Below are 23927 nucleotides of genomic sequence, written 5' to 3' on the forward strand. Positions count from 1 at the left end.
TTAGGGAGGTGCTCTGTATTCTATTTCCGGTGGCAGCGAAGTGCAGTTGCCATGGTAATTAAAGAAAGGATGAGGTCCCCCTGGCTGCGGTGAGCGGACTGTGGAATCCGTGCAGAGAACTGGCTTCGCTTCCTCGTTTGTGAGCTGGAATTAGGTAGCAATCAGCTCTCTGTCTCTCTTTGCCCGTTCCGTCCCTTTCTCTGTTCGGCTTCCATTTCTCCCACCTGCTTCTTTTACTTCTCTGTCATAGTAACACTTGGTCCATGTAGGTACTTAAAATGTGCATATAAATGCAGTTTTATGCCCAAAGAACTAAAAAAAATGGAGAGATGTTGCCGGAGATCAGCTGTGAACGTATTTCACTGTATGGGGACGGTGACTGGCTGGCTGGCTAGCTGTTTTCACTTGGCCCTTTAAAAGCCCTAGGCGCTTGTTAGTTTATTTTTCTTGCTATTGTGTGGCTGGTTATTTATGGAGCCGTTTGCTGCAATATACTCTCTAGGCCCCTGTCTGAGTCTCGGGCTGGAGTTTTAAATGAAGGAGGTTTCCAAGCCTGAGGGGGTACAATTATATATTTATTTAAGCTTCAGTGTAGTCTCTCGTCATAGAAAGGGAAAGAATAGAATTCTGGAACATTTCTGCCGTGGGATTTTCACGTGAGAGAGTCACCTTATTTGGAAAGAGTATTCGAAGACGACCCTAAAAATAAAATACTTACATTTTAAAAATGCTTGCTGCAAAATGTACATTCTCTCTTTCTATTGGAACGGTTTTCTTTCACAGTTTTGAGGAGATGCTTGCACGCATATGTGTTTAAAACTCTGACGCTTAATTATAGTGACACCAATTTGCAGTAACCAGACTGTGACTCCGCATCCCTATGGGGGTCCTTCTAAATCTGGTGTAATATGAAAGTGTCAGGCAGGCGGTCTGTGTATTATAAATAGGGTACTTCATCCATGATAAGCGATTATTATCTTTCTTTCCCAAGTGTAAAAGACCTATATAATTCAAGAAGGTGCAAGTGATTTAGGCCTCTTGAGTAAGAATCCAATGAGTCCTGAAGGGGACCCTACCTGTGTCGTCTTATTGTTGAACTTGAAATATTAAATTTATTAGGCTGGAATGTATTTTTAAAAGTCAAAGCTGGGTAAAATGTTGGACGCCTTTAGACCACCAGCACAATTTAGTGCCTCATTGTAACTATTGTACAAGAAGCCTTCATTCACATTAACAAAGAAGAAACTGCTATCTAAATTTACTGCCTTTTGCTACTTCCTGTTAGCTTGGCAACACCGTCCTTCAACTTCCTCATCTGTAAAATGGACAAAAAAAAAGATAGTAAGGATAAATCATGAAGTATGACAGTTCTTTAAGCTCTTATGAGCAGAGGTGCTATATAAACCCAAAACATTATTATTAGTAATGGAACACAGTAAAATCTCATGATAATGGTATAAATGGGATTTTAAATATTCGGTCATTTAAAATGTGGGGCTGCATTATTGAGATGTTAATGAAATGACCTGGATGATGCTGCTGTGGAGATAGATCCCAACTGCCAATCCCATTATATCCACGTTCTTATTAACGTGGAGTTTCACGCTATCTACAGTTTATTTAGCACTTAATTTGTGTCAAGTGCTGTTCTACATGCTTCACATGTATTAACTTGTTTAATCCTCATGACAACTCTATGAAGAGTCTTGCTGACTGTCCTCTTATTTTGAGAATAGATGTGTGTTTCTCCTTTGCTCTATGATTCTTCTTTTGTATTTATGTTACATCTTTGTTTTGGCTTTGTTCTTTTGGCATCTATATGTATATATGTGTGTGTGTGTATATACACATATGTGTATGTGTGCGTATATATGTGTGTATATATGTATATATATATTTATATTTAGAAATCAACTGTCAAAGACTTGTTCTAGTTTAACATACAACCTTATGCATATTATAATGTTCATCTTTTTTTTTTTATAATGTTCATCTTTTTTTATTCACATATAAAACTTTAATGTCTTGATTTCCACCCCATCCATGTGAAAGGCAGGGTGACATTTGCATTTTAGGGGATTGACACTGACTAAACTAATTATTTTTAAAATTACTTTCTGATAGAATGGCCATCAGTCCTGGAAGTGATGCAGCTTTCTCCAGTCAGAAATCAACGCTTTCAGAGAGTCCTCGAACAAAGAAATTTACACTAACTGAAGAGGAGGTATTTTATAGGAATTGTAGAGCTGCCTACTTAACTGTTTTCAAAAGCAGCTTAGAAAACATTGGTTCTAAAGATCAACTTTATTTAGGTAAAAATCTTCTTTAAATTTAAGTATTTTGCCTTATTTGTTGAAAGTTAATAGATCAGAAAGACTGGAATTAGAATTACATTGTTGAATCATCACAATTTTAGTGAAGTTTGAGCAATAGAGCTATTACATTATGCCATTGTGCCATTTTATATAGTTATACATTGTAAGACCTTCAAAATAAAACTTCCAATGTTTATACGGACTACAATCATATTTTAAAAGCTTCCATCAATTACTTGCTTAAAAATATTTTTTTCAATTCTCATTTTGGTACTTTAAGATTTATAATAATAGAATTAAAACACTTTGGGCATCTGATTCACTACTTGGCATTTGACCTATACTAAAGAAAATGTAAAGGATATGTAAAAATGGGGTGAATGATTGTAAAAGAAAAGTATTAGGAAATAAGTGAACTTTTAAAAGAAAATTAAGAGTTCCGGGTTTTGTTTTGGTTTGGTTTGGTTTTGGTTTTGGTCTGTGTGTGTGTGTGTGTGTGTGGGGGGGGGGTTGATCTCTTTTTACTTCTCTCCCTTATCATATCTTAAATTCCTGTGGTTGCAAATATCCCCCAAACCAATGAATTTAGTACTTGCCAGGTGAATCAAATGACTTGGAGGTCTTCAGTCTCTAGAGAATGGTAAACAACAATTCCAGATAACACTGAATACTCATGTTATTTTCATCAAGGCTAATAACTTTATAGGTAGAGAAACGGTTATTTTGCTAACGTTAGAAGCAGTTTCTTTAAATAAAAAATCTGGCATATTTTTGCAATGTCTTGGGTTTGTATGTAATACGACCTCTGTTTGAGGAAATACATTTTGGGAAATATAAAAATTGAAAAGATTAAGATTTGTATTTTACTATAAACTACAGTTTTAGTTTTTTCTCTTTATTCTGTTGAAAATAGGCTGAGATCACAAATCTACTAAGTTTAAAAGTTGAACATGCCTTCTGCTACTATGGCATTTTTTGTGAATCAATGAGTATGTATTACTAAGGTGCTATCAGTCTTACAGAATTATCATGGAGGATAATGCAGTGTTTGTTTCTTCAATGCTATACACACTTTTGGCTTTATGGTGGAAAACTCTGTAACATTATACTGACTAATTTCAGATAATCTAGATTTTTAAAAAAGTGGTAGTGTAAACCAGTGACATCTCTTTCTTGCTATGTCTTTCATCTATATCCTTCTGCCACTTATGCACATAACATGTGCTTTGACATTCCATTTCAAAGTCCGAGAGCAGTACCATTACCAGAACTTTAGAGTTCCTTCTTTTCCCCAATTTATGAATAATACAGTTATTATACACACATCAAAGCTTAAAGTAAACCCTGGCAAAAGATCAGTATCTTGGTGTAAACCTTGAAGCATCTACTGTTACATGATGTTTTCACTGTTACCAGACTTAACAATGGTCTCCAACTAATTTTTAAACTAGAGATTAAAGTTAGGTTAGTAGTTACTAAATTATACCTAGTTCTTAGATATGGGAATGTCTACTTTCTGAGTACATGTTGTGGCATAATTAGTTTTATTCTGAGAAAGTTGTTCTGTAATTAACAATATATTTAAAAAATATTTTATTATTGAAGATAGCAACAAGTATATGCTGAGCTGCCACTTGGGGAAAAGAGTCGTATACCTATTTTCTCAAAGTTGGCTGAAATACCATTTTCTTTTACATGGACTTTTGACTTCAAATCACGCCTTCATTTAGGTCCTACTTGTATTCCCAGCTTTTCAAGGGTGGAGGTTGGCTGGGGATGGAATGCTAAAAGACGAATTCCTTTTTCCTGATTCTCTTGATAGATGAATAAAGGAATTGTCCATTAATACACTAGGCAAAATACTTATCATTTTTTCCTAGGGCAGCATGGTAATCGGCTTTTTTCTATACCCAGAATAAACCTCTGGAAATAAAAAAATTATATTATCTCCACAGTTAACAAATTTCCACAAAGGCTTTCTAGGTGAATGGGGGATGGCGCTTACTACAGCTACAACTTTTGTTAGCTTTGAAGGAGCTAATCTGGAGCATGGGAGCATTTCTCTCAGTCTATGGACTTCTAATAATGTTATTAACCATCAATCACGACCACAGGCAACAGATTAACACTTCAGTTATGGAATTTCTGTTTATATTATAAAACTTTTTAGGAGCCAAGAAGCTTGTATCTCTGGAAAAAGAAATTGTCCTGTGTTGTGCTTGTACACAAAGGTTCAATATGAGGGACTCAAAAATGTCTATATTTATTACCGACCCGATTTCTATTTCTTTAATTAATTTGTTTTATATACATTAGTCCTTATTACATTAAATTGTAGAATATCCAAATTATAATTCTTTTAGTGCTGACTGACAATGTATGGATTTTGTGAAATCTCACCTAAGATACTGTGTTTCCCTGAAAATAAGACCTAGCCGGACAATCAGCTCTAATGCGTCCTTTGGAGCAAAAATTAATATAAGACCCTGTCTTATTTTACTATAAGACTGGGTATAATATAATATAATACAATACCAAGTCTTATATTAATTTTTGCTCCAAAAGACGCATTAGAGCTGATTGTCTGGCTAGGTCTTATTTTCAAGGAAACAGGGTAGTTGGAAATATCCAGTATAACTTTTTATAATAGGAGTTGGTAGCACAATTCAGGACAGTTGACCCTTTTAAAATTCTGTTATTTCCTTTTATAGTGCTTAGGAAACTTATCATTGGTTCATTTTAGATAGCGTTAAGTCTCAATGTGCAGAGATTTGTTTATATATATTTGAAAATTACTGTGACTGCAATTCAACTGTACAAAATAACTACAGTTTTTTTGACACCATTATATTTTAGTGTGATATGACATAATGCAAACATACAAAGCCTTCCTCACATCATAATTCTTTGCCTTTCATAGCTATGTGGGCATGGCTTTCAAAATAGGAACATCTCATGAATAATTCATTATAGGACTACTTTTAAGTGTTCTGGTTAAAAATGAAAAGTAATTTGACTATTTGCATCTCTACAACAGTCTTCTCTCAAAGTATGTTGACATTCTTGATTTTTAGCAGGGCTATAACTTCAAGTAGATACATTTTGTGCATATATTTAATATTTGGGACATGATTAATGTTCTTGAAACTGTAGTGTCTAGCAATGATGAGCATTTTAGCTATCATGCCTTGGTGACAGTAACACTCTCAAACTAATTATTTCTTCATTTCATTAAGATATCTGTTGAGCCAGGAAAAGTAATAATTTATGATTTGGGGGGTTATTCTTACATCTTCAAAACAATGTGGATGGTTGTTTTTAAACTTTTTTTTTTCCTTGAGGCACTCTTTATGAAGTAAATCAGATGGTGTCAATTAAACTGTGTAGGTTGACAACCAACTGTCAAAATAGGGGGAAAAAAATATATATATATATACATATATATATATAAAACATATGTATTTGTTTTTTAAAGTAAGGCATACATTGATATCACTAGATTATCAACACCGAACATAATATATTGGTATGTATATATTTTTATATAGTATTATAATACATAATGATTTAAAGAAAAAATACATTTAAATACCAATTCCAAATGTCACTATAAAAAATAATACTTGTTTTATTGGGCAGCTCTTCAACATGCAGGAAGAAATCCATCCCAAAAGACTGTTAATAAGTATTGGACTCCTCAAACTGCCAAATTGAATTTCGATGATTTTTGTGTAATTTTAAGAAAGGAAAAACCAACTTCAAAAGCAGAACTGCTAAAATCATTTAAGCAATTAGATATAAATGATGATGGCTATATTTTACACACTGACCTTTATAAACTTCTAACAAAGGTAAGATCTGTAAAACAGTTTTGTAATATGCACATTTTGCAAGACAACTTGGAATCTACCTTTGGCAACCATAGTCCCCATTAAACATAACTATTTCATTGGCAGATGAAATGAATCACATATATATTGTTTATAAAGTACTTAAGGATCCTCTTGGATGGAAGGTGCTTTGTAAATAAAAGATAAAGTATAAAATTGAGCCCATGCTGCAATCCCCTTGTGCTTCTTTGCAATTCTTTCCTGCTCAGAACTGTATAAATCAGTGATTCATATGTGATGAGTAAAAGAGAAACAAAGTATAAATGGGATTTGGAATCCATTCTGTTTCTTGGTACAATGTGAGAAAATATCATTACTTTAAATTTAATAGTAGTTATTACTGGATGTGTTACATATTGTTGAGATTTAGTAAACTGAAATTCAGCACACTTTTATAAAATTTAATAAAATTGTGAAATTTTACATAACAGTTGCATTCTTGCTTGACACAATACTCATTCTGAGATTTAAAATGAAACCGTATATTCAAACTTACTTGTAGAAAAGATTAAAATGAATTTCTATTCTCCCCACTCATAACAAAGTGATAGTCATGTTTCTTTAAAATAAATCTTGTTTTTTCAGAGAGGTGAGAAGATGACTCGAGAAGAAGTAAATGCCATAGTAAATTTGGCTGATGTAAATGCTGATGGCAAATTTGACTACATCAAGGTACATAAGCTCATATTGATGTCAATTTGTTTACTGTGTACGAGAAGTAGTTTTAAAGGGGCACATCTTTTTAATGTTGACAATGACATGCTCATATACTGTGTACTAATTGTACTGAAACTTAAGCTCTCCAGTCCCACAATTGTAATCTGATGACTACATTAAAAATGTTATAACCAGGTTAAAATACAAGCATGTGCACACACACAGGCACGCACACACACACACAAGCATGAGACTCTCCTTAGAAATATGCCTTTTCTGCAGTGGAAGAATCATAAAAATTACTTAGAACAAATGCAAGCGTATACATGTCTTGTAAAAAAATAATACATCACCTCTCTTTGTGTAACATTTTATTTTCAAGTATGACCTCCTCTTTGAATCATGGCTGCATTTCACTAGGTCACTTGAGGGTGGTCAGCATGATTCAAGGAAATAAAATGAGTCACCTAGTTCAGTAGGAAATATATTCCATCTATCAGCCTATTCCTTGCCTACTAATGTGCATTTGCCTTCTCCTCCCAAATGTATGATTGAATGTTTTACCCACTGGACCACTTTTTTATTTCCTGCAGTTTTGTAAATTATATATGACAACCAATGAGGAATGTCTCAAAACTACTCTAGAAAAACTGGAGGTTGACAGTAAACTGAAGCGTCAACAGTTTGGAAGCCACATCGAAGGGTCCCCTGAAAGGGACCCATCAGCAGCACCAAAACCATCACCTAGAATCATGAGAAAAACAGATCAGGAAGCATTCTCAAATAAAGGTATTTACTTTTTGACACTGAGAATTCCTTGATCAAGAATGGATGGTTATATTCTGATAAACTTTTCCTTCCATCTTAACTTACCAGTGCTAAAACAAATGAGAATCCAACTTTTGTTAGCGACTATTTCTAGACTCTCTTAACTGTAAAACTCTATTGAAGTAAATTTTTTATTATGGAAGTTGACTTGGCTATGCTCATTATATTTTATTAAAACTAAAATTTCAGATTAAAATGTAACATGTTGAAATAAAGAATCTTATTGGTAGCCCGTAAATTAGGGATAAATATATAAAACTTCTGACTTTATTTCAATAGGAAGAATAAAGAGAACAAAATTAATATCCAGACCTTTTATACTCATTGTGTTTAGAAACAAACTTTCTATTGACAGCTTTTCATAATGTGAGACTAAATCACTATTACTTGTTACAGGTGACACCAGGAGTTCTTTACTGGCAACAACCAGAAAGTTCAAAACATCTGTTTCTGTCACAGTTACCATGGGGGTTAATAGCAACCGAAACTCAAAGTTAACTGAGCCAAACTCAATAAAGGTATAGTATTTTACATTAATATATATGACTTTTTCTGAAAAAAATTGACATTAAACTTACTAATAACTATTTGGTGTCTACAGAGAACTGGTAAAGTTTACGAAGTAATTCTTTGAGGTTTTTCTGTAGTTGCAGCATTTCTACCTATAAGCCTGTTCTAATACTTTTAAAGAGAAAATGATGCATAAGAATATTATTAAGAACTCTTCAGTTTGAAAATAACGACTCTTCAGTTTTTGAGCTTGATAAACAGATTATCTAATTATGTACTTTGCCACGTGATTTTTTGTTTTGTTTCTTATAAATCATTCATTCAATATCAATTCCTATGAGAGAAAGACAACAAAGTCACTTTGCTAAGTCAATATTTGTAGAGTGTTAATATTGATCTTCTTCCTTTGTTTTCCCTTTCTAGACTGAACCTTTACTAGTTTTCTTTCAACAGAAAATAATAGCTACAGAAATATAAAACATTAACTGGAAAGTGCTAGGATACATTAAAAATGTGTACCTAGAGACCTCTGTAAAAGGGGAAAAAATGGTTATGACCACACACTATAACTGCTGTTAGAAAACTGAACTGATTGTTCTCAAGAGCTACATTTTTGTTTCAAATAACAACTCTGTATTTGTTATTGAACTCTGAAGTCCCTTATATCTTTAAATTGCTAGACAGTGACATTTGTTCTATATTAAAATTTTAAAACATTCTCTCCAAGGAATTTTGTTCAGACTATTTAGGAATCTATACACCCTAAGCAATTTGGTGTGCATGTCCAACATGTTCACACACAATATTTCGTGTTCCAGCAATATGATTTTCCACTAATGGAAGCTTTCTGTGTTTTGCAACTAAATTAAGTGTTGATAGAATTAATGTAAATAATTGTGGTTTATCTGATTCAAAGTGTAAATAAATATGTTTAGCTAGTGTAAAGAGAAATGTAAATAAATACTAATATGGATCATATTAAAGTGATCAGAAGACTTTTTCTCTGTGCCATGCTCTTCCTGGGTCCGTACCAATACAATTCCTTTAATTTAGTTTTACTCAACAGATACTATAAAAAAGGTAATGCATACCAGCTATTTTGCTTAGTTTTAAAATTTGTGCCTTGAGTTAAAAAGTTAAAATTTTCATTTGATTATTGCTATACCAAGGTAGTATATAGCACATTAATAGTATTTCATTTATTCATTCATTCATTTAACAACTATGTATTTAGTGACTACTCTGTGCCAAGTCCTGTTGTGAGTGCTGATTAAGAGTTTCGGATAGAAACAGACCTGTGCTTGAATCTTAGCTTTGTCACTGAATAACTGTGTGACCTTTGGGAATGTAGTCAGTAGCCTTTCTGAGTCTCAGTTTCCTTATCTGTAAACTGGGGATAATTCCATTTAGTGTGTTTTTGAAAGATTAAGTCATATAACATATAAAAGCATTTAGCACAATACCAGGGCCATAGTGTTCACTTTAATAAATAATAGTGTTGTTAATATTATTACACAACTAAGAAATGACGGTAGGTATTTATATGGGAATGTCATGATGAAATTAAAATTTAAGAAAAATTATTCTATGGTTTATCGTGTGCAGAGACCTCAGATTAGGGAGACTGAGAGGCTGGTAGAGTTATCCAGCTATACAGTAATGATAGCTAGGCCTAGGGAAATACCTGAACTTAGTAAGGAAGGGACACATCTAACAGACAATGCCGAAGTTAGTCTGTAGGCCGTAGTGACTGTATAACAAATGACTACTTAAGTTTTGTCTCCATGACATCAACAGCAGGGAATGGTGCTGATCATAATGGCAATTAGTAAAAGGTACTAGGAGACTTTCATGATTAAAAGAAGATGGCACACTGTCAACTTTTAAATTTGGTGACTTTCATATAAAATTTAATATCTTTTGGAAATACTTCATAGCCTTCATATTACTTACCTGACTTTTTATAACTTATTTCTGATCTTGATATTGCCCACTGTTGCTTACTATCTGGTATTTCTTAGATGAGCTAAACTGATTTTTTTTTTTTAAATCTGAGACCCTTTTGTTATTCAGCAGGATTCAGTTCTTTGTATTTTATTTTGAAATTACTTCATAAATTTTATATATTAAGTTTCATAACAACTCTGAGAAGTATTTGCTTATAAGTATAGTTATTGTATAATTTGTTTTAATTGAGATTGATAGAAGAAGTTACTAAAAGAATTGTTAAATTAATTTTCTTCAAATACTTCAAATCTATTTTAAACAAATTTGGGTACCTCAGTTTCATGTGGAGTAGAGCAGTATGGAATTGGGAAGAGAAGCGTCTTTTCAGAAATTAGAAAATTGTTGTGATGGGGTCTGTATAAGCCAGATTTTAAATGATAACTCCACACAATTGGTAAAGGACCTGAATTACGGGAGGAAACAACACCCTTATATATAGGGACTATACATTACATGTATTACTGTCTATAGACCGTATATAAGTACTGTATCACTATTCTTGTTTTAATCCTATATTCTATCATTTGCTTAGGTTTTATAATGTGCAAGGAGTGTCAGGAATTTTTCTTTGAGAGAGAAATAGCTTGAATTGCCAGTCATGACTAGAATTAGAGAAAGCCCTAAACCATGAGTTGTAAACTCCAGAGATGTAAGATTTCCCATATCCAGACCCCTCATTAGAATGTGACTACATATGTGTGTGTATGTACATATATGTATCTGTTATATAACATACGTTATATATATGCCTATATATAACAATAGAAATATAAACATTTTAAACTTGACATATTATCTAACTTTTTATCTAATTTTGTGAAGTCTCCAAATAATAATTTTGTTACAAAAGTTTCTCATATTTTCAAAATGTTGATCAATATAGCTTGTCAGTTAGGTAGCAATCCATATCAATTTTCCCTTTCTAAATCATCTAGTTAACCTTTTGTTTTTAAGTATGTATAGTTTATAATTGTTTAATAACAAAAAGTCCAATAACTATTTACCTACTTGTCTTAATGAAAAGCAAATAGCTTTCTAGTAAGTATGTGACATAGGGTATCTTTATAAAAACCAACAGTGATGATGATGATGATGACATATATGGTCCTCCTCTAAGCCTGCGGCAGATCTACTGCGTAATAATTCTACCTTATTTAAAACTTCAATAATAATAAAGAATTTTATGTTAAAACAAATCGTGTTCTCTAAGGTGTTCTAAGAAAAATGTAACTTTACTGATATATTTAAGTTTTTTCATAGCTAGAATTTTCAACTTTCCTATTTTTAATTTGTGCTCTTCAACATTTGCTTATACATTGTTAATGAAAATAAGTAAAATTTGTATACGAGGAATAAATGAATTAATAGTTCTTTTTTCCTTTTATAAGAATTTATCAGAATTGGTAGAATACAGCACCACCTTATGCCCTATAGAAGGATTACAAGCTAGTGTTTTATTTTTGCTTTATGTTTTCAAAAAATTATACATGGAATTTCTTACTGTCATTTAAAAATATTTTTTAACTCAGACCTCTTCCATTTTTATCATAACACTCAAACTGCCAACTTAATCCATAATCCATTCAAATTGATTTATTTGAATGAGCCAGCTAATTTGTCAGTACTTTTTTTTTTCTTTTAATTGATAACATTTTAGTCTAGATCCTAGAGAAAAAACTTTGTGTGATTGAAAGTCTATTTGTTTTAAAGGAAATTTAGTTTGAATAAGCATTGTGTGTTTAAAAACTCGGGTAGATCTTAAGAATTTGAATGCTTCTTTTTAAATAAGAGAGCTACAAATTCTCCTAGTAATGTTTTTTAGTATTCACAATAATCTGATTATTACTTAAAGGTTGGTTGATATAAATAATGTGGCATTTGTCTTACTTCTATTTTATAATAGCTAGTGACCTACCATTTCCCAGCCTTATTAACCAGGTATTGTAGTGTGCAGTTTGACCGTCTTTCCAAAGAAACTTATAAATTTCTTTCTACCTGTACCTTTTTCAGAATTGGAACTTAGGAAAGACCTCCAATAAAAATGTTTAACTCACTTCCCAGCTAAATTTTATAAAGGCATCTCCTGTCAGTTCATAGCACTGCCCCCAGAAGGACCATAAGCACATGGAAAAATTCTTCCATCTTTGAGTTTCCCAAATGCCACAAATTATGTTCACTACCAGTGTACCTGGCAAAGTACATTAATTTTCAGTTTCATTTAAACATTTTTAATGGGGACGGGGGAGGGCTGCTACACCATGATTACAATACAAATTTAAGAAATTTTCCAGCTACTAAAATCTACATTTTTAAAGTAAGGAAACCAAATAATTTACCTTAATGCTTCAATATGTGGCTGATTCCAAATGATCATGCTTTATCATACTTTATTATAATAATTCATAAACATGAAGTTTCCTTAACTACTAGCTTTTAAAAAAGTCATGGCTGATAGTTAAGTATCAAAAAGAACAGAATTTTGAATATAGTTGTAGTTTGGAGAGACAGTAGGGAGTCCTTGGGTCCAGCTCTGGTTCTGCAGTCAACGAGAATTGTAACTAGAGCATATCACTTTATTTTTCACTATCATCAATCAAAAGATAAATCTGGACTAGATTGCTTTCTAGACTTCTTCTACCTTTAATATTCTGTAATTCTCAAGTAGTATCCCTTACCATTCCAGATGGGTGAATATAAAAAAATACATTCATAAAGTATATTCAATGAAATTCCATTTGATAACGCTATAGTCAAAATTGATTGAAAGGAAAACATTTTTAATGTCAGAATCTCAGTTCAAGCTGTGTCAAAGGGTAACTTACCTAAATACAATATAAGTCTATCTTTCCTTGTCTGTAGGAGTCTTCGCCATCCAAGATCATGTTGGTTATATTCAGGCCAATTGGCTTTGTGGTAATGTCAGCATCTGTTGTTAGTCCGTAATATATTCCCATCCAAGACTAAGGAGGCTAAATGAAAGTCTTACATACTCTTACTCATCATTAATAGTTGAACTTTAACTTTTGGCTCAAGCTCAAGTTTGAACCTCATTGTGTTATAAAAATTTTGAATTTAGTATACTGAGCATATTTTCTTTTGGAAGCATGATCTAATGGTAAAAACATTCATCCAAAAGTTTTAGACTCTAGACCTGATATTTCTACAATCTCCTTGTAAAAGTCTGAATCAGTATAACCTCTGGGTACCTCAAGTTCTCTGTTTATTAAAATGACTAATTTATATCTAGCCCATATTGCCTTATAGGGATGTTGTTAAAATATCATATATAATGACTTGTTTCTGTCATGAGCAATATACTTATGAAGATGAATTCCAATAATTTAAGGTCATATTTTAATTTCTCAGAATTAAAAGTACACATATCTTTTATACCCCAAAGGTGTGACAGTGCATGTCATTAATGACTGACTGAAAGCTTGAGTAATAGTTCAGCAATAATGGTAATTTCTTAAAATTCAGTTTAAGAAGAAATCTCCAAAGAAGAGATGAATATAAAAATTGAAAACTTACATAAGTTGAAAGATAATCAAAACTCGAATAAAAAAATAGAGAAAAATAAATGCATCATAGCTTACAAAGGGAGATTAGTACCTAAAATAGTCAAAAGAATTATTAAATATGTGAGAAAAATATCTTCTGCAATAGAGCAATGAGAATAGGGGATGAATAAGAGGTTCACACAAAAAGAGACAAAAATAATAAGCACATGAGGAAATGTTCAGCCTTGCTACTAACCAGAGAAATTCAAATTAATGCAAAAAATTATTACAATACCATTTTATTATATCATTTTATTGCATTAATATAGTTTAATGCAAAAATCATTACAATACCATATAGTATAAAAATATATGGAACACTCTAATGAATATTTTATGTACTCACACCTTGCTTAAGAAATTATCCCCGCGACCACCCAACTTTGTAAATAAGTTTACAAATAAGTTTACTACTGACCAAGTTATGGTAATGACAAAATTATTACATTATACACCATTGGTAGTATAAAATTAGTGTCACTGTTTTACAAAGCAATATGGGAACACATGTCATTAGACTTAAAAATATACATACCTTTTGCCTACACGTGCTTCTGAAGGATATTATTCGTTAGAAGTAAAGCATTTCGGTAAAGTAGTATTCATTTTATCATTATCTATACTGATGAGAAATTGGAAATTACCTAAATGCCCAACGTTCTAGAAATAGTTAACAAGGTAATGGTATACCAACTCAATTATAGAACCAGTAAAATTGAAATTTTGAATATTGCTGAACAAATTTTTTTATTGTAAGATATACATAGCATAAAATTTACCATTTTAGCCATTTCTAGGTGTACAATTCTGTGGTATTAAATGTATTCACATTGTTGTGTGACTGTCACCACCATCCATCTCTAGAACTTTTTCATCTTCCCCACTGAAGCTCGACCCAGTAAACAATAACTGCCCATATCGTCCTCCCCTCAGCTTCTGGCAGCCACCATCCTACTTGCTGTCTCTGAATTTAACTACTCCATCTCATACAAATGTAATCATACCATATTTGTCCTTTTGTGTCTGACTTATTTCACTTAGCATGATGTCCTCAAGGTTCATCCAAGTGCCACATGTGTCAGAATTTCCTTCCTTTTTAAGGCAGAATGACATTTTGTATGTTTTCACCACATTTCGTTTATCCATCAATGGACATTTGGATTCTTTTTACTTTTTGGCTGTTGTGAGCAATGCTACTATGAAGAAGATGTACAAATCTGTTTGAGATCTCTGCTTTCAATTCTTTTGGGAATATACCCAGAAGTGGCATTGTTGGATCATATGATAATTCTATGTTTAATTTTGTAGGGAACTGCTAAACTTTTTTTTACAGTGGCTTCACCAACTTACATTCCTGCCAGCAAGGCACAGGGTTCTAGTTTCTCCTTGTCAGTATTTGTTATTTTCTGTTTTTGTTTTTGTTTTTATTATAGCCATACTAGTGTGTAGGAAGTGGTATCTCACTGTGGTTCTGACTTGCATTACCCTAATGATGTAATGTTGAGCATCTTTCCAAAATGTGGATATTGACCACCTATGTATCCTCTTTGAAGAAATGTCTATTCAAGTCCCATGGCCAATTTTTTAGATTGGGTTTCTGTTGTTGAGTTGTAGGAGTTTTTAATATGTTTTGGGTATTAAGCCATTTTCAGATACATGATTTGCAAATATATCCTCCTTTTCTGTAGTTTGCCTTTTTGCTACGTTCATTGTATCCTTTGATATACAAAAGTTTTTAATTTTAATGAAATTCAGTTTATATTTTCTTTTGTTGCCTGTGCTTGTGGTGTGAACTCATTGCCAAATTAACATCATAAAGCTTTTCCCCTATGTTTTCTTCTCAGATTTTTATAGTTTTAATACTTACATTTAGGTCTTTGATTTATTTTGTGTTAATTTTTATATATGGTGTAAGGTAAGGGTCCAAATTAATTATTTTGTATGTGGATATCCAATCTTTCTGCCCCATATGTTGAAGACTGTCCTTTTCCTATTGAATAGTCTTCGTACCCTGGTTGAAAATCATTTGGCCAAAAATGTGAGAGTTTATTTCTGGGCTTTCCATTCTATTCTATTGGTCTATATATTTGTCTGTATGCCAGTACCACACTGTTTTGATTACTGTAGCTTTGTAGTAGGTATTGAAATCAGGATTTGTGAGTCCTCCAACTTTGTACCACTGTTTCAATAGCAAAATGTTTTGGATATAACATTAAATGAAAAAGAGCATAAATTAATATTAATTAGAATGTGAAAAATAGTTTTTTATATAAGGCCAGCACTAGGAAACATTACATAAAAATCAAACTAGGTTGGTAGAACTATGAGGATTTTTTCCTATTTTTAAATTTCTAACTTTAAATTGTATTTGGTGCTATGAAAATAATATAAAATATGAAAATAATTATGATTTATGTAATACAAAAATGATGTGTAAGTACACATTATGGTATTTTAGGCTTTAAAAATGTGAATGAGAAATTAATCTCAATGTAAATTATGTTCTTACCTTTCAGTGCTATATAAATCTATAATGGATTAAGAGTAGCTTTGATATTATTGTTATACAGCAAATGCAGACCTTTTCAGTAATCATCTTAATATTATCAAAGCCTTGAACTTATTATTTAAATGTCCTTACAGATAATTTTCCAAAATCATTCTTTGTAAAGTAACTTTGAATCCCTATTAATATTTTTAGAAGTCATTAGGAGTAGAACAGAAATATATGTTATGTTATAGGTAGGCAAGCCCACTAATGATAAAGTGAAAAGCATTTTTGCGCACATGTATGGTAATGGCACAATTCCTCATACCTTCCATAGAGAATTCTTTACTTTTTACATAAAGTACCATCTTTAAGTTGTCCTTAATTCTAGTTATAAGTTCCCATATAGACATAGTAGTTTGGACTAGGAGAAGGAATTTGGCTAGACCAAGAGATAGTAGAACCAACCTTATAGAAAGGTCTTTCTCAAAACTGATATTTATCATCATTTTGCTATAGCTGTGAAACTTACTCAGTTCTTTTAGTTACCTAAACTTGAAACAATTATGGTTGACACATACTTTATCTTTTAAATATAAAGCCATATCACTTTTTCTTTGAACATATCAGTTTTAGCGGTCCTTACTTCATTCTAACTATGCTCCAAGCACTAATCTCACCGTGATTATTGCAACAGCACATTTATTTATCACTTTCTTTTCAATACGTTTCCCACGCTTATGAATTTTATTTTTCTTATTTCTTCATTATGTTGTTTTCCTAAAAGTTTCATTATCTAAATTCTGTTGATTCTTCAAGATACAGTTCCCGGATTACCCTCTCAGTTTATATTGATCCTCCCCGCACACACATCAGTCAGACAAACATTTATTGAGCACCTACAATGTGCCAGGCACTATTTTAGGAACTGGAATTATAATATTACTTTACATATATAATTCTTTTTCTGTTCTAATCATATACTACTATCAGTTAATTGAATTGTGTCATGTCTATTTTTCACCTCTCAATAACGCTGCAAAGTCCTGGAGGTCAACGACTCTATTTGACATTTCTTTTATATCCTCCTCAGGTTTCTCCTCATTGCTATGCGTGCTGGAAACATTTAATAAACATTGTTTGAAACAAAATTTTTTTCTTTATTTCAGGAATGGCAATGCGTCCAATCAAAAGGTTGCTTTTTCTTAGAAGAAGATGGTGAAATCATTAGTCATCAATACAGGATGCAAATAGCTCAGAGATCCATGGTTTATCTAACAATTAAGCCATTAAACCTGAGTCAAGTTGAAGGCAAGTTTAAATTTTCTGTTTATTTTTAAAGATATCAGTTTGTTCCGTCTTTGAAAATACTTATGTATTTGATAGTCCTATTTAGTGAAGAAAATAATCTGCCTAAGAAATGTGGTTACATGTGTTTAAAGAAAGTGTTAGCTTATACATTGACCGTATTATCATATTTTGCAAAGCAACTAAGTTGCTTTTTATATATGTTTAAAGCATGTTTTATTTTATTTAAAACAAAGACAAAATGTTCCCTGGTTTCCTTATGACATAGAATTAACTTTTCTTTTGCTAATTAATCCTTAGCTTTTGTCATTTATCAATTTTTAAAATTAATATATTTAAGAGAAGTTCTATAGGAACATAATTTAAGACAATATGAACTGCAAGTATTTTTGAATACCTTCAAGTCCTACGTCATATGACTTAGACAATTCTCACTAAGAATCTTTGCATTCATGGTAATATTCTTTTTTTGTACACAAATGCTAGATGAAAATTAATGATTTCCTAGTATCTAAAATTGTTATTCAGTAATTTTTAATTAGTAAAAAATGTCTATAAGAGTGCTTTTCCTAAATATCCTTTTAATGTTGACTGTTTTAAATATTAATCTTGATTTTATTATGTTTACATATCAACATTACCTTACTAGAGGTTTCTTCCCAACTCCCAGTTTTTTCCCTCCTAAAGTAGAGATTTTGAAAGTTTTCACTGTATGTCTTGTAGGATACTTATAACATTTGATAGTTGATACTTTCAAATAAGAATAGCCATTTTTCAGATAAAGGTATCAAGATAAGTCTGCAAATTCAATGTAGTCTCTGTATTCTTACGAAAAGGATTATTTATCATTTATCAAATATTTATTGAGGTCCTTATATACTGTCATTATAGGTGCTTAGGATACATCAGAGTATAAAAGAGACAAAAATCCCTACCCTTATGGATTTACATTCTAGTAGGAGAAAAAAACAATAAATAATAAACATGATAGACAGTAAATGACATGGTATGTTAGCAGGTGGTTAATGCTATGGGAAAAACATAGAGGGAAAGGGGCATTGTGAATGCTGAGGGAATAAGTGTTGCCACTGAAATGGAGTGGTTAGTGTGTGCTTCATTAAGAAATTGGCATTTGAGCAAAGACTTTGAAAGAGGTGTATCAGTTATCAGTTGCTACATAACAAACTACCCCATACTCAGTGGCTTAAAACAAACATTTATTTGCTCATGAGCTGGCCTGCTGGGCAGTTCTTGTGGCCTCAAATGGGCTTGATTTTTCTTTGTTTTTCAAATGGGCTCACTCATGTATCCGCAGTCAGCTACATGTCAGCTGGAGCCTGGCTTCACTGAGCTTGGCTGGGCTCTCTGCTCTGTCTGGGGTCTCAGCTGGGACGCCTTGACTTTGCTTCATATACTCTCTTCTCCTCTAGTAAATTAGCGGGGATGAGTGAGAAAGCAGAAGCACCATAGGGCCTCCTGGGCCAGGGCTCAGAGCTGGCACGTTACCTCTGTTACATTTTGTTGTTCACAGCAAGTCACAAGAGAAGTCCAAACGTATAAGGTGAAGAAAGAGACTTGACCTCTTTATGGAGCAGCTGCAGAGTCACATAGCAAAGGGCTGTGGGTACAGACAGAGACAGACATTTTGGCTGTTTTCCGCAGAAGACAGAGGAGTGAGCTTTGTGGATGTCGGGGTGGTGGAAGGGTGAAGAGTGAAGGAGACGAGAGTGTGCCAGGTGTTAAACAGCAAGGCGGCTCGAGTGCTAGAGCGGCTGGAATGAAGTGAAGAGAGAGTTGTCGATGAAGACAGAGGAATAAGGACAAAGTCAGGCAGAGTCGGTGGTTGTTTGTTTGTTTGTTTTAACCACAATGAAGACTTGGGCTTTTCCTCTGAGAGAAATGAGGAACCCTTAGGAGGATTACCCATGGCTGCTATCAAGGTTCTATCTTTGATTTTCAACAGTTTGACTATGTGTCTATGTGTTATTTTTTTTGTTAATACTATTTGTTTTGTTTTTTGGGTTTTATCCTGCTTGGAGCTCTCTGAGCTTCTTGGATTTATGGCTTGTTGTCTTTCGTTATTTTTAGAAAACTTTCTACCTTTATTCAAATATTTCTCTGCCCTCTGTCTTCTTTTTCCCCTTGGCTGGCGCCTGACATCTTGTCCTCCTGTGATTTACCACAGATAAGCCAGTGCTTGCATCTCATCTCTCTTTGGAAGGGTCTGTCTTTCCATGGATTTCAGGATACTTGGTTGCCCTGTGACCTCAGCTCTGATGGGTTCAAGAAAAGTTATGATTTTGTAGTTTATGCACTTTCTTATTGTTAGGGTGGAAGCAACATTTTTCAAACTCTCGACTCCGTGAGAAGATTTTGAGTAGAGACAGGACATAATTTTAACAAGAGCAGTCAGGTTGCTGTATTGAAAGTAGACTGAAGGGCACCCAGGAGAAAGCAAGGAGACCAGCTAGGACACTATTGCAGAATTCCAGAAGGGGACTGACAATCCTTTGAATTGGAATAGAGAGAGGATAAGAAGAGATTCTGGATAAATACTGAAGGTTGCAACATAGGATTTCCTGAGGATTAGTTGTGATATGTGAGGGAAGAAAAAAGTTAAAGATGATTCCAAGATTTTTGGCTTGAGCAACCAAAAGGAATGAGTGACTATTAACTGAGTTTGAGTATAGATGGACAGTTTTTTGTTTTTGTTTTTTAAAGATACTGGGAAAAGTCAGTTTTAGACAAAGAAATCCAAGTGGAAATGTCAATAGGCAGTTGGTGATGTGGGTCTAATATTCAAAGGAAAGGTTCTAGCTGGTGAGACAATTTTGGAGTTGTCAGCACACAGGTTGTGTCAGACATCACCTATCTGCTGCTCCTCCACACATAACCCAGTGCTTGCTTGTGTTCCATCTCTTCTTAAAAGGTTTTGTTTTTCCTTGGATTTCAGGCTACTTGTTTGCCCTGCAACTTCAGCTCTCTGATGAGTTGAAGAAAAGTTAACAATTTTTAGAAAGTGTATATATAGAGAATGTTTCTAACAAGGTGACTGTATATAAGTACGTACCTTATTGCAAATGCTATGATGTTTACATATAAAAATAGTATGTGTATTTCTTAAAAAAAAAATCCAAAGGGTAAAGAAACCTCTAACCTCTTTTTTAGATAGGAAAGAGTAAGTAAGTAGTGATGGCTTATTTTAAGATTTTGGGTTTTTTGTTTCTAGGGAAACCATCCCCGTGGTTATCAGTTGATACTGCCTTGTATATTCTTAAGGAAAATGAGAGTCAAACAAATCTACAACTCCTGTGTTTTACTGAACTACGAAATAGAGAAGTATATATATTTGTTTTCTAATGTCTAATTTAAAAATATACTGTGAACTCAAGTTTGGGGAAAATAATCGTTTTTCTATATTTTATTTTTTGTTAACTTTTGTATTTCCCTTTGCAATTAAGGTATATGCAATACTTCAAAACTAGGCATATTATGTATGTTTCATTAATTGTGAAGGACTTTTCTTGTTTTTCTGAGTTTTAAGAATTGAGGATTGATTGGCAGTCTTAGCTTCTTAACTTGTAAGTTGTGTGACATTGCACTTTACTCTCTTCTTTTCTAAATGTGCTGATCCCTCACATGTGAACATTTTTTGTTGTACTCAGGAAAAAATGGTTGATGCCAGTGGACTTTTTCCCTCTAAGTACAAGCAACTCAGGACTTTGGAAAGGTTGCTTTAGGTGTTTGTCTTACTTATACTACTACTGCAAAAAAGAAAAACTTCAAGATTACTATCCTCCGGCTTGACTCATAGCGTTCAAAAATAGATTGATCTGAAGAAATGCTTTGGAATGATTTTATGTGTTGTCCATGGGGTTGCTCTGATCTTTTCTAATTACCTATTTACTCAGAGGCCAAATATATGAAGCAGATACATAAATGTGGCTATTTATTTTATGAGGACTACAAAATACATCTGCTACACAATAACAGAAATAATGCTATTCAAGGGCTTACTGCAATATCATATTTAATCTTTATATAGGTCCAACGACAGACAAACATTTCCCTGATGGAATGTTATATAAAAGTCTTTATTGTAGGCTTCCTAACAGACAAGAATAGTTATAGGCAAGAAACAAATAAAATGACAGAACTTAATGTTTTGACTCAACTCTTCTTCAGAGCTGACTACAAAGTTAAGTTCAAGATAAAGCATTGTCGAAAACAATATCTTTTCCCATTTTGTTTTGGATAAAATTACTTTCTTATGAGATTGCATGTGTAAAAATCTTAGTACATAGTAAGCCTATAATAAAGTTTGAATGAGTTTCTATTTACTTCTTTACTATATAGGCTTCTGGTTATCTGTAGTATGTCATATTTACAAAGGATTTTTTTATTTTTAGTTTTAGTTTCTCAATTATTTTCTTTAAGAAGAGTTTTGTGCCCATGAAAGTCTTTCCCTTGTCATATGTGGAGATAAGGGAGGTTCAAGGGATAACATATATTAGGAAGCTGCAAAAATGACTTTTCATTCCTGGGTATCAGTCTACATCTGGCCAATCTAAAAAATTATGCTTCCAAAGGATGGGTTTGGTCAATCTTTAGTCTTCAAAATAACCCTCAGTTTTATTGGATTGGTTCTTCTATCAAAATAGCACATAGTTACTTTAAGAGGATTATGGTTCCTCTGATTTCTGAGGGCAGAAATAGGGCTGAACCCAGCATTCAGATGAGCAACTTTATTTTGTATATGAGTAGCCAGGATGATCTAAAGTATACCTGGGTTTTGAAAGTTTTTGGACACAATACCAGACAGAAATTGCTAGGGCTATTCTGTGATGAAGGGCAAATAGCTGTTTGCTTAGTTATTATACATGACTAGAAAAAGCTTAGATTTAATATATTTGACAAAGACAACCCTTAGGTTTTATAGGAAGCCATTGGCCTTTAGAAAGTACCTAGAAGGTCCGTAGAGACCATTTTGCTTTCTTTTATAGAACAGGAGAATAAATGTCCTATACAAATATCCTGGCACTCATTATAAATATCCTGTGATGGAAAAGAATTTTGTATAAGGTAGGTTTATCTGGGATTCTGTCATCTTGTTTTATAGTCCATATTATGTAAGTAATAGTAAAATTCCTGTCCTTTTGTCAAATCCATAAGTGGATTCTTACAAACATGGCTAATTTATACAAATGGTGAACTCTTTTATTTTGTGTCATTGAAATCTGATTTTAAAATCATATATTTATATTTGAATCAAATTAGGGAATCATAACCTGAAAAAATTATTCTAAGATCTATGTCTTTGCTTCCTGTTGAAGATATTTGTAACACAAACATTTTTGGAGATTATTGGGGAAGATTTAGAAATTATATAACTTATTTGTTAGAGTTTTGGGCACTTAAAAGAAATAGAGAGAGAAGTACATCTAATGGTCTTGTACTAAGGTTAACATTGAAGAAAGATTTTGAAGCCTGTGAAAGATTGATAGAACCATAATAGAACTGGTGAATATTGATTTTAAAAAATTATTTCTAATGCTTCCCTTTCAGAAGGAAGATTAAAAGTCATTAAGCTCAACTGTAATTGAAAAAAAAAGTCATTAAGCTCAGTAGTTTTGTTTGTTTGTTTGCTTAATTCTATTGAGAAAAGGTTTCTGGATGGACTGGTGAACTAGGACCTGGAATTTATTGGTTAATTCCTTCCACAACTGGTTGTAGGCTGAGGAAAGAAATAAAACCAATAACAGAAGAAGCCCAGCTTGTGTATAGAGATGAAGCAGGGGAATTATTTCTTACAAAGGAATTTCGGTAAGTTCTGTTTTTTTAAGGTTAGAACTATAAAATCAAGACTGGATATATATACTAATAACCTTGTCTTCAATCCTTTCTTTTGGCCAGCCGCCACTCCATCTCAAGATTCCACTTCAATAATCAGCTCTTTCATTAGGTATCTGAAAGTGACCTTCCATTCACAGGTCTGGGATTGCCATTCATTTCTGGGTTCTACACAGTTAGCAAGTCAACTTTAGTCATACATCTACCGATTTCTCCTCCAGTAGTCACTACCTTACAAATGGGTCCCGCTAGTTGCACTATTGACTTAGATAACTGTCAGACATGTAATCCGAGCATTTAAGTAGTTCTCCCATGCCCTAGATATACACACGAAAATCTGGTGGAAAGAAAGAAGTTAGTAGATTGGAGAAAGGAGAAAAGAAGGGAAGGAACTACTCTTCATTAAGGTCCAACTATGTGCTGAGATATACTATGGTTGCTTTAGCAGCTTCTTTATCTCATGTAATACTAGACTGAATAAAAAATATTTGGATTACATTTCGATTACATTTGG

The 23927-nt window shown here is 32.9% G+C and overlaps 1 protein-coding gene across 2 annotated transcripts in view; it reads left to right on the plus strand.

Annotated features, from left to right (window-relative positions):
- The first annotated feature begins 33 nt into the window (after positions 1-33).
- The window catches only part of EFCAB7 (EF-hand calcium binding domain 7), a 47321-nt gene continuing 23427 nt past the window's right edge, over positions 34-23927 (plus strand). Inside the window, exons 1-9 of one of the 2 annotated variants that reach the window (XM_033113383.1) lie at positions 34-154; positions 2125-2312; positions 5955-6166; positions 6791-6877; positions 7456-7651; positions 8087-8208; positions 17425-17566; positions 20793-20902; positions 23229-23386. In XM_033113383.1, the coding sequence (XP_032969274.1) occupies positions 2126-2312; positions 5955-6166; positions 6791-6877; positions 7456-7651; positions 8087-8208; positions 17425-17566; positions 20793-20902; positions 23229-23386 (1214 nt within the window). In that variant the 5' untranslated portion in view covers positions 34-154; position 2125. The remainder of the gene's footprint in view (positions 155-2124; positions 2313-5954; positions 6167-6790; positions 6878-7455; positions 7652-8086; positions 8209-17424; positions 17567-20792; positions 20903-23228; positions 23387-23927) is intronic. The other variant, XM_033113384.1, reaches the window with a different exon arrangement.

This window comes from Rhinolophus ferrumequinum, chromosome 9 (assembly GCF_004115265.2).
Source record: "Rhinolophus ferrumequinum isolate MPI-CBG mRhiFer1 chromosome 9, mRhiFer1_v1.p, whole genome shotgun sequence".
NCBI lineage: Eukaryota > Metazoa > Chordata > Mammalia > Chiroptera > Rhinolophidae > Rhinolophus > Rhinolophus ferrumequinum.